The following is an 11173-nucleotide window of genomic DNA, read 5'->3' as shown; positions in this document are numbered from 1 at the left end:
TGGAAGGGGCCAGAGAGGCTGGGAGCAGCTCCAGCATCCCCCCAACACTGGCTGCGTTGCTCCTCAGGCACAGGAAAGGGGTAAAATGTGATGAAGGAAAACAGGAGTCCCCCTCACAGCACCAGCACCCCCTCTGAGTAATAAGATCCAGTTTATTGAGTGCTCCCTTTTACAAGTAAAATACAAAAACAAACAAATGTGCCCCCCACCCAACCAGTTCATGTCTCTTGACATGAAATATTTAAATAAGGATTCTGTATAAGAAGCTGATTGTCCTCTATGTCATAGAGCAGGACCATGGTTTAAGGCAGCGTTTATGGTTTGCAGCAGGGAGGCTCTCCAGCCCCGCCAACTCCAAGCCCTGTGGGGAGCTGGGACAGGGGGTCTGGGCTGTACCTCACCTGCATCAAAGCAGCGTTGAGGAGAATGGGAATAAGCCATTAGCTCCAACCCCAGAAACTCCCAAATCCTTCCCTTTATACCCCCATGGAGGTGCCAGGCTCTGCCTGTCCTCCCTTCCCACCCCAGCCAAGTGCCAGGTCCCACCCAGGTCACCAAAATGTCCCTGTGCCACCTCTCCCTGATATTGCTGAGTGTAAGGAGAAGTCCTATGGGGTCAGCTGGTCTCTGCCATGAGCAGCATCATTCAGTCCTTGTGTCACCGTCCTGGCGTGGGACCTGGACACCCAACAGCCACCCCACGGGACAAAAAAAGTGCTGGATTTTGACCTGTTCTTGTGCAGCTACTGGATCACACAGGAGAGATTTTCTCCGAAACAACAGGGGCAAGAAGAGGAGGCAGCGGGTTTTGGGGGAATGAGATCCAGGTCTTCATCATCGGGGACCTCGTCAAGATGGTACCCGTCCTGCAGCAGCTGCCGGCTCAGGTCCTGGTTCACCTGCTGCGGGGGACAAAGCGGGGCTCTGCGGGATGGACACACAGCCACGCTCTGTGGGGTGACGCTTCCAGCCCCTATGCAGAGCCTCGAGGGGTCAGGGGAACAAGGGAGCCCGTGGGGACCCCGCAGTGCCAGAGTCAAAGCCCCGCACTTGCCTCAGCAGAGGAGTATCCTGAGGAACACCTGGATCCTGGCTCCCCGTCACTAAGAGGAAAAAGAAACAGAGCTGGCCAGGAAATGGGGACTTTAGGATGCAGATATGGGAAATTCAGGAGGGAAAAGGAGCTGGCAGTGCAACCCCAAGGGATATTTGAAATCTGGGACAACAGGAGCGTTTCGCTGCTCTGAGGTGCCCAGTGCCATCAGGGATGCTCTACAAGTGACAAGGAAAATCATCCCCCCGAAAAAGCCATCTGTGAGCACTGCCATCCTCAAAATCGTGGGCTATTTACCCAAAATCCTGGGATATTCACCTGTCTGAGTCGAGGGAGACCAGGTTTTCATCAGCTGTCTGGCTGAGCGCCGTGTAGCCCTTGTTAAACTTCACCGACCTGTCGGAAAGCAGAGGAGTGAGACCAGGACAGATATTTTACGTGGAAACACATAATGGATCCATGGAGCAGACAGGCTGAGGAGCCAGGGCAGGAATCCCACTCCTTCCCACCCAGGCACTGTCCAGGGGCACCACCAGCTAAACTCCAGGATAGCCAAATAAATCCATACCACCAAATCATCCCCAAAATAAAGAGAAAAGCACTATATTTTATTATACTGGATGTTCCTGGCCAAACAGAGCCAGCAGAATAAGGTCCTGAACTCTTCTTTTTAATCCTCTGAGTTTCCCAGTCTCCCCAAGAAAAGTGAAGAATACATTTTGGGAATAGGAAGAGGGGATCAGACCTTTTAGGAGTTGGTTTCAGGGCAGTGGGTCCCCCCAGCAGCCCCTGCCTTCGCAGCGCTGCCTTTGCCAGCTCCCGCTGCCTCTCTGAAAGCCAAGCACAGGGACAGAGATAAAAATTCCCAAGTGCTCCCAAAGGGAAGCACATTCCTTTGGGGAATGGGTGAGGAGCGTGTTGCACGTGAGCATGGGCACAGGGCAGTGCTTTCCAAGGCATCTCTATGGGTTTTTATAAAGATTTTATCCCACCAAGGAATAAAAGGGCTTTTGGTAACTCCAGCTCTGGCAGAGAGGTGGAAATGACTCCCAAAATCCCGGCAGAGTCCACCAAGCATCACTTACTCAGCTTGGCCTGAATGGAGGGAGGTTTGCTCATGATGTACGGACCCCTTTTCTCCACCACATCTGTCCCTTTGTTCAGCCTCTTCTTTTCAGCCCAAATCAGCTAAAAAAGGTGAAATAAGCACATTTAGCATCCCTCCATGCGGATGAAGTAAAGCAGAGGCATCTCAGAGCATCCAAGCATTCCTGGGAGCTCAAGGTCAGCAGGGAATCTGTCCCTAGGTCAGCTGGCAGGGGGGACAGCTCCTCCTCCCCAGCCCAGGAGGAGGGAGAGGAAAAGGAATAAGGAGATCTATTAGCAGATGAAAGGATTATTTGGGAATGGTGATGCTAATTAAAAGCACAGGTAGTCACCATCAGTTCCTGTGCAAGCCTAGCTGCAGTAATACTTGAGAAAAGGCGGTGGAGGAGATTTGCTGAAAGGTTAATCAAACAAATGTAAGGATAGCTTATTTTAATTTGGGGTTTGAGCCTTTCAAGCTTCTCCTTTTATCCAGTTATTGTCCAGGAGAACCAGCGCTCCTAAGGGCAAGAGGGAGGAAAAAACCTCCACAAACATAAGAGGTAATGAAGAAAATAGAGGGAAAATCAGAGCTGGCACAGGAGGGATGTGGAATTAAAGGAGCAAGGCAGAGGACTTGGGATGACGATTGGAGAGCACAGCCAGGATTAGCCCGTGTCTTAAGCCGGAATTAGCAGGGCAGAGCCTTATTGTGGGAGTAACTGGGCAGGCAGCAGCCCCCCAGCTCCCTCTGGATGTGCCATACCCCTCCCTAGCCAGCTGATACACCTGTGTGGGTGTGTACATATATATATATATATATACACACATTTATACACACACGCTGTATACAGCACTGTGCCTCCATGTGGGTAACTCCGAAAGACGAACTCTCCCCACTCTGCTGCGCCTATACTGCCCTCCACACATACCCCCTACTGCCCCCCACATACCCCATACTGCCCCCCACACATACCCCATACTGCCCCCCACATACCCCATACTGCCCCCCACACATACCCCATACTGCCCCCCCACATACCCAGGCCTATACCCCCTGTGCACACACCCCATACTGCCCTACAGACACCCCCCAAGGCCTATACCACCGCCCTGCACATACCCTCCATACCGCCCCACGGACATACCCCAGCCCTATACCACCCCCATTCACGTACCCCATACCGCCCCACGGACATACCCCAGCCCTATACCACCCCTACTCACGTACCCCATACCGCCCCACGGACATACCCCAGCCCTATACCACCCCTATTCGCCTACCCCCTACCGCCCCACGGACATACCCCAGCCCTATACCACATCCATGCACGTACCCCCTACCGCCCCACGGACACACCCCAGCCCTATACCACCCCTATTCGCCTACCCCCTACCGCCCCACGGACACACCCCAGCCCTATACCACCCCTATTCACGTACCCCCTACCGCCCCACGGACACACCCCAGCCCTATACCACCCCTATTCACGTACCCCATACTGCCCCACGGACATACCCCAGCCCTATACCACCCCTATTCACGTACCGCCTACCGCCCCACGCTCCCCTCAGCCTCTTACCCCCCAATGCAGATATCCCATACGGCCCCATAGCCACGATGCACATACCCCATACAGCCCCACGCTCACCTCCCCGTCCCGCACCCCCAGCAATCCCGTACATCGCACGTACCCCCGGGCCCCGCCGGCCGCCGGCTCCGCTCGCAGCGGGAGCGGGACCAGAACCGGGACCTGGCCCGGCTCCGCCGCCGCCCGTCGCCATGGCCGCCCCTGGCCCCGCCCCTCGGCCCGCCCGCCAATGGCAGCGCGGGGCTGGCGGGGCTCAGCCAATGGGAAGCGGGGAAAGGGCGCGCCCCTCTGCCGCGCATGCGGGGTGGGGCGGCACCGCGGGACGGCAGCGCGGGGAATCCAGCCCCGAGCGGCTCTTGCCCTGAGCCCACTGTGCAGAACAAAATCCCTGCTTGCCCAGAAAATTCCCCTCTTCTAGAAGGAAAATAACAACAGAATTAAGACAGTGCCCTTCTCCTCCCACCGACTTTTTTTTTTTTTTTTTCTTTCCCAAGCCCTTGCCTGGGCCAGAGCTGAGGTGGAAAACAGGGACAGTATCTATCCCAGAACAGATCCCCTTGCCAGTGAGGACATGACCCTCGCAAACAGAAGCCTCCGACCCACATCTGAGGCTTCGGACATCATCCCAGGGAAATGCCTCCTCCAAGTCCTTGCTCTCCTCCTCCCCAAAGCTGTGCATACAGGGAGGTCACCATGCCCTCCAAACAGCTCCTTCTCCTTCCCTTCCCGGAGCCAGGGGCTTGGGAAGGCTCTGGACACCGGCTTTGCAGAGTAAGTAACAATTCATAAGCTCCTAAGAGCACGTTTATGGTTTGTTCCTTCTTTTTCCCTATGAAAGCAACAAGAAATAACCACACGAGGCACTGGTACCACATCAAACCAACCCGTTTTTCCTTTATTAGGCCCAACTCCACAGCACTTACATTGTGACTCAATAAAGGAAGCAGTTATTTCAGGTAAGATTTAAAGTTTGTCTCTCCACGTGACTGTGTACAATCAGGTAGCATCAGTAAAACGCTTGAGTAATGCACCTGGAATAGAAAAGAACAGGAAAAAAAAAAGCCATTAAAGAAGCAGCCCAGTATCTCCACAAAGTTTCCATGAGGTCCCAAATGAGTTATTCCCATCCCTTTTACCCTCCAAGCCCTTTTTAACCACTCTCAGCTCAAAAATGCAGGTACTGCATTCCCAGCACAGCTGATTCAGGACCACTGGCACCGAGACACTGTATCCCAGGACTTAAGAGTTCCAGAATCAAGTACTATTTGCAGCAGTCTGACATGCAGTATCTCCATTCTGAGCATAGTATTTAAAAAAGAGTATCACACTGGTCATCTCCTAAGGAAACTGAGCTAAGAGGCTTCACTTCCATGAGAATTTTTATTTAGGGCTTAATTTTAGTCTGGGATTACAGCACATTAGGTCTTGCCTATCCTGTTTTACCAGGGGTTTTGGGGTACAGGAGTCCCATGCCAAGAGTCTGGGAAGCAACATGAAACCTTACCAACCAGGTTTATGCTTTGTCCAGGCCCAGTTCCTCTGGAGTGGAGATTCCAAGTTCACTCAAAGTTGGTCTAAGCTCCTGGATAACGTAAGGATAGATTTCCTTGTGGGGTCCTGCCTTGTCCTGAAAAAAATCCCAAAAAACAAAAAATTGAGTTATTTCAACACGCACGTCTCCAAAGCCCCCTACCTCAGCCCTCACTTGTGGCAGAGCAGAGCTCCTGGCCTCCAGGGCTGAAATAAAAGCCCTGGCTTCTCTTAACTCCCTGGGGAAGCTGGATTCAGGTTTCAAGGAGCTGGTTTAAGGTGTTTTCCAAGACAGCTTTCTGAGTTACAGCTCCCAGCCAGCCCAGCACTCAGTCCCTCAGGAAGCCAGGAAGCTTCATGCTCATCACAGAGCCATTGATTCTGACAGCAGGAAAGTGTGGTTTCCCTTTGCAGCAGGAAAAAGCCAGGGCAAACTCCCCTGCTGCCAGGCTCTAGCTAAGGGAACAGAGCAGCTCCACCCACCTTTACAACTTCTAGGATGCGGACAGCGCTGGCAAAGTCATTTAACCGTCTGCAGGCCCTCAGAGCTGCGTCGATGATTTTGGGCTCTGGGACCAGGTCGTAACCCACCAGTGTGTTTATGCCTGTGGAGACAAGGAAACAACAAGGGGAACTTGGAACCAGCTTGTCATGCTCTCAAAAGGAACCCCTTGCTGTCTATTCCTTTCCTCTCTGATACAAAAAGCCAACACCTCGTCAGCCAGGTGCTGCTGGAATGATCCTCTGGCTGCAATTATCTGCTTATGCAACCACATTTTTAAGGCCTAACTGGGAAAGTTTAATAAAACTTGGCAACTCCACTGCAAAGGCAAAAGAAAAATGAGCGTAGTAGAGCCCAAGCACACTTTCCTTGGAGCAAATGTTACTCTCCCTCCCATCCAGGTGTTAAAATCACAGAATCGTGGAATAGTTTGGGTTGGAACCTCAAAGATCATCTAGTCCACTATTCTGTCATGGGCAGGGATACCTCCTGGTTAACCTGGAGACCACGTTAGTCCAAGTCCTGTCCAAGCTGGCCTTGGACGCTTCCAGGGATGGGGAGTCCGCAAAATGCCACGTAAAGTTGTTATTTCTGGTCACAAAACTTGTATTTACTGCAGGTTATGCTTCCCTGTTCTTCAACGTACCTTTCCTGAGCTCCCAGGCATCAATATCTGGCTTGTTGAAATACGTCACCCAGCGAGCATCGAATTCTTCATCTGACTCTTGTGACCCGTGAGAGTAGCAGCGGGCAGGAAGCACAGCTGAATCCAGAAAAAAAGGAACAAACTTGGAGCAAAAGGGAAGTAACACTACTTTAGTCCTGACCAAGAAGCCAGAAGCCATAAAATACGGATTTCCCTTGTTACAGTCGCTCTGCATCAGTCCTGGATGAGCACTGGGTGGATGTAAGTTATTAAATACCATGGTTTATGTTGTGGCAAAGTGTCTGTTTTTTCACACATCAGACTTCCAAAGCATTCCCAGAGCATTGGTCAGAGCAGGAGTAACACACACAAAAATCAACTCTGGCTACCAGTCCTTAAGAGGTTTTCTGGTATTCTGTAAGGCCAAGTGAGCCAGAGAAGCTTCAACATGCACATCCTTCATCAACAAAATTCCATGCAATTCCTACAAAGGCTCTCAAAAGCAAAGGGATGAGAAATATTCCCTCCAACAGAAGGGCTGGAGGAGGAAAAAAAATGATCACTCTGCGTCTATCCAAGAAAAAACTCCTGGATCTCAGGGCTGCAACTGCATTAATTTTTGATAATTCATCACAAAAGCAGATTGCATGCTAATGCACAAACTAGTGTGATATGGTTATTAACTCATTTCTTCACTCAGCACTATCACAAATTCCTGGGTTTTTGGATGAACTTGTCTTTTTTTACCCCACAAAGGTTGGAACATTTCTCCAAGAGAACTAAACTGAAGGACCACAAGCCTGGTGCTTCCTTTCCCCACTGCTAATCTCACTCCACTAATATTTGCAGAGAGGTCGCCCATCAGATACAACCTTGGAGCTCAAAGCTCTGCTTCACAGAAGTCAAATTCAGCTCCTGACTTTTTCTTTCTTAACCCAGCATGAACCACTGTCACTGATCAACTACGGAGTTTTAGTAAAAAAAAAAAAAAAAACAAACCAGAACTGGGCTGTATTTTTGCTGATACACTTCTCTTTGGTCTCATTAATGACAGCCCAATTAGCAGGCAATCTGCTTTTTTAACAAAATTTAACCTGGTCCAACATTTCAGCTACAATCCTGGTTTATGCAATGGAAGCACGAAAATAGCTTTATTTATTTTAGCGATGGAAAAGTACATAACAGGCCAAGCCAGAATTAAAATGCTCTTTCGGCTTCTGTAGGGAAATTCCCCCTCCTTTCCCCGGCTCCAAAGCAGACCTTTGACCCTGCTTTCTGCAACAAATCACCTGCACAGCTGAGCTCAGAGCAAGAGCAGGGCTCTGTAAACGCTCCTGCTCCCAGAACACTGCTGAAAACCCTTCAGGTTTCAGCTGGTTGAAGGAGAATCCTTATTTTCCCTAAACAGAAAGAAAATCCTACAGAGAATCCTACAGCAAATCTCAGCTGGATAAAAGCCTAAACTGAAATGCTCAAATGCCATCTTTAAGTCAAAATCTGAAGTCTTTCCTCAACAAAACCATTCCCTGGATGCAGGAGGCAAATACAGACGAGAAGAATTAAAATTCTGGATTTCCAGGGTGTGTTTTTCAATTGCTGCTATGGTTCTTTTCCACCCTGTGTTTTCCACAGGAACATTTATATCTGTGTTTGGAGACTGGACTCTGACAGTCTCTCTGCCCTGAGTTTCAGCGGGGTCCATCAAGGTCACTGTCACACACATGACGTGTGTGTGTTATCCAAGGAGAGATTCCCAACTCAAGGAAGAACAAAGGGCAAGTACCTTTACTTTAAAGTGAACTCAACAGGCATTAAGAGCCTGAGAAGCCTAAAATCACCTAATATGACACAAAAACATATTAAAGCTTCATTGCAAGGGCTGGAATTGGCCAGTTTTCTCTGGTAATGAGCACAGAACGAAAATACACACGAAGAAAAACATTAATTTACTGAAAATCTGGGAACGAGCAGCCCAGGGATTACACAGGGAAGGTTTTGCAGCAACACAGCCCCCCCAAGGCCACCTGAAAGCAAAGAGGTCGCAGCAGTTTTAAGTGGGATGTTTGTAACACAAGACTTTGGAAAAGAAGATCACAGAGCCTGCTGGAAATGAGGCCCACAAGCAGCTGGGGTTCAGCAGCTCAAAGCAACAGCGAGCAAAGACTTTCAGTGGATTTAAAATAGCAAAAGACCAAAGGTTTTACGCAGCATCTAGGATATCCTGTGCTTATTACTTAAAAAGACTCAGCGACAGGCTCCCTAAGGCAGCTGTTTAACTCACATGTGCCGCAGCAGAGGCACACACAAGTCTCCAAGCATTATTAGTGTCCGTTAATTAGCTATTAACTGTGATGCAGAAGTTAATTAGCTATTAATTGCGATGCACAGGCAGTGCGTTCTCTGCAGTCCCTGTCTTCCAGCCCTGGCCACCATCACACCACGCTGCCTGGGGCTAGTCCTCCTCCTTTCTCAATTAAGTGGGGCTTTAATAAGGTGTTAATACTATAAATAAAATTAATTGGGGTGTTAATTAGGATGGTGAGGGCTGGAGCGGAGCTGGAGCAGGCCCGGGGGTGGCCGGCGCCTCGGTGCTGCGGAGGTCACCGCTGCCCTCCATCAATGTCACCTTGGCGGGGGCTGCAGAGAAAGCGCCGCCGCCCCCCGCTGCAGCCGCGGGAGGTGCGCGGTGCCCCCTGAGCCGGTACCGGCGAGAGGGACTCGCTGGCGGCGGCCGGAGCGGCGGGGGCGGCCCGCGCTAGGCCGCAGGGTCACCGCAAGGACACGCCGGGCCCCGCCGCCTCACACCGCACCGGGCCGGGACCCCGGGGGCGAACCGCGGCGGCACTGCGGCGGGAGGGACGGAGACGCGTGCGGCCGCTCACCTGCTGGGCCGGCGGGCCGGCGGACGGCAGCGCGGAGGCCGGAGACAGCGCAGCGGCGGAGGAGAGAGGCGCTGGCGGCCAGCATGGCGGCGGGGAGTGAGGGAGGGAGACAGCACCGGGCACCGGGGGCGCGCCGCTGGCTCCCGCACCGCACCGGGAGGGAGGGACGGAGGTGAGGGCCAGGGGGGCCGCAGAGGCGGGTACGGCGGCGCGGCGGGGACGGACCGGCAGCGCGGGAGGGCGGGAGGCCGCGGGGACGGGCTGGGGGCGCGGTGGGGCGGGACCGCCGCCATCTTGGGGCGGGGCCGGCCGCCATTTTGTGCGTGAGGGGAGCGGCTACGGCGAGTCTCTCACTTCAGCGAGCAGCTGTGTGGGGGTGGCCGGGCTCGTTTTTGAGGGGTTCAGGCTCGGTTTTGAGGTGTTTGGGCTCGGTTTGGGGGGGGGGGGGGGGATCTGGCTGTTGCTGCCCCCTTTTAGCCAAGCCCCCGCAGCTATGGCTCCAGTGCAGCCTCTCCGTCCCTTCCAATGGACACTCCCCCGACTCGGTCCCTGTGAGAGAAGTGGGCTCAGACCGACTCAGCTGCCGCGTCCGCCAGCTCCGCGTCTCTCTGAAAGGGTTCCTGTCCCCACACCGTGGGCTGCTGCCCTCAGCCACCATCGCACCGACCCGGGTACGAAATCGCCCTAAAAATCGTCCCTGGGGCTGTGCCTCAGCAGTGCCGCACAAAACCATCGTGATTATTCCAATCACCATGTCCCCTGATATCATCATCCTGTTTTAAGTACTTAATTTTTTGGGTTACAGTCATTTTCTCACGGCAGGAAGCCGTCAGTCCACAGCCAGCAGAGCAAGGAGAGTAAAATCCCCAGTGCTGCCTCCGTGATTGGAAACTACCTGCCTATGAAATCAATTAAAAGAATTTTGCACATTAACAACATAAGGAGAAATAACGGATTTTTATTTTTTTTTCCCTGCTTAGAGAAATGTGAAGTGGCAGCACTGGAAGTGAAGGGCTGCTAGTGTTCAACAGTGTGGCTTCCACAGTCTTCAGGCTCTGATTAGAGTGTTTAGAGAGGGATTTATTAATTACAGGTTTATTAATTAATGTTATTCGTTATTTTTAAGGTATTTGGGGTAGGAGCCTGCACCTGGTGCTCCTGTGTGGCATGGAGGGTTGATCCTGAATGGGTTCTGCGCTGGAGAAAGAAATGGGAAGAGCTGGATGGGACAGAGCCCAAAGCTTTCCCAGCCCCAAACCCACAAAAAAAAAAGATCATTAACATAAAAAAAACCAGTTGGAAATTAATGTTCAAGTGAAGGGAATCAATCTGCAGCAGGGCAGATAAGCACAAGCCTCTGGCCCGAGGAGCAGCTGCCTGCTGAGGGAGATAATAAGGTCATTGCTACACAAAACAGACCTTGCTTCCTCCTCCTCCTCCTCCTCTCCTTTCATTCCTGCTCCCAGCCAAGCAAGCCCTTGACAAAGAGGGAATGCTGGCTGTCCCTGGAGAGCAGGAGTGAGGCAGGGAGATAAGGCAGCTGCAGCCAGAGAATCCCTCATACATGGATTTTAGGAAGGGCTTGCTCCTTAATACCAATTGATTCATCCCGCAGTGCCCCTGGGCGCTGCGCTGAGGGAACCAGGTGGATCAGGGCTTGGCATCCCATAACCCATCCCCCAAATCTCCCCTGCCTATGCTGGAACTGGGATTTTGCCGGGTGCTGCTGTGCCGGCACAGGAGACCCCAATCCCGTTCTTCCAAGGGACAGAGCTTGGCTGGATCCCCTTGTCCTGGGTTGGCAACAGCCTTCACTGTGCTGATCCGTGCCACAGCCAGCACCCAAGATGGTCCCCCCATTTTCCCGTAGACATATCTCAA

General features: G+C 52.2%; 2 protein-coding genes across 2 annotated transcripts; both read right to left on the bottom strand.

The window, feature by feature from the left end:
• Positions 1-64: 64 nt before the first annotated feature.
• Positions 65-3944, bottom strand: FAM219B (family with sequence similarity 219 member B). Its single transcript, XM_069025369.1, has 6 exons — positions 3836-3944; positions 2140-2242; positions 1800-1884; positions 1373-1450; positions 1055-1103; positions 65-902 (listed from the first exon to the last, which is right to left on the bottom strand). Exons 1-6 carry the CDS (start codon positions 3923-3925, stop codon positions 744-746), a joined length of 564 nt encoding a protein of 187 aa, XP_068881470.1. The 5' UTR covers positions 3926-3944; the 3' UTR covers positions 65-743.
• A 655-nt stretch (positions 3945-4599) lies between these two features.
• COX5A (cytochrome c oxidase subunit 5A) lies at positions 4600-9585 on the bottom strand. The gene is given in 6 exon segments (XM_069025858.1): positions 4600-4763; positions 5237-5359; positions 5746-5867; positions 6411-6527; positions 9293-9402; positions 9404-9585. Coding segments are annotated over 5 exon segments (645 nt in total). The 3' UTR covers positions 4600-4763; positions 5237-5245.
• Between the last annotated feature and the right edge of the window lie 1588 nt (positions 9586-11173).

This window comes from Aphelocoma coerulescens, chromosome 10 (genome assembly GCF_041296385.1).
Source record: "Aphelocoma coerulescens isolate FSJ_1873_10779 chromosome 10, UR_Acoe_1.0, whole genome shotgun sequence".
In the NCBI taxonomy this organism is placed as follows: Eukaryota; Metazoa; Chordata; class Aves; order Passeriformes; family Corvidae; genus Aphelocoma; species Aphelocoma coerulescens.
The sequence above is the reverse complement of the archived record's forward strand: the minus strand, read 5'-3'. Positions and strand labels throughout refer to the sequence as shown.

Coding starts and splice junctions, on each gene's coding strand:
- FAM219B (XM_069025369.1), bottom strand. CDS start 3,925: ATGGCGACGGGCGGCGGCGGAGCCGGGCCAGGTCCCGGTTCTGGTCCC. Junction 2,243..3,835: donor GCGGCCGGCGGGGCCCGGGG/GTACGTGCGATG, acceptor CACCTTTTTTAG/CTGATTTGGGCTGAAAAGAA. Junction 1,104..1,372: donor GTCTCCCTCGACTCAGACAG/GTGAATATCCCA, acceptor TTTTCCTCTTAG/TGACGGGGAGCCAGGATCCA.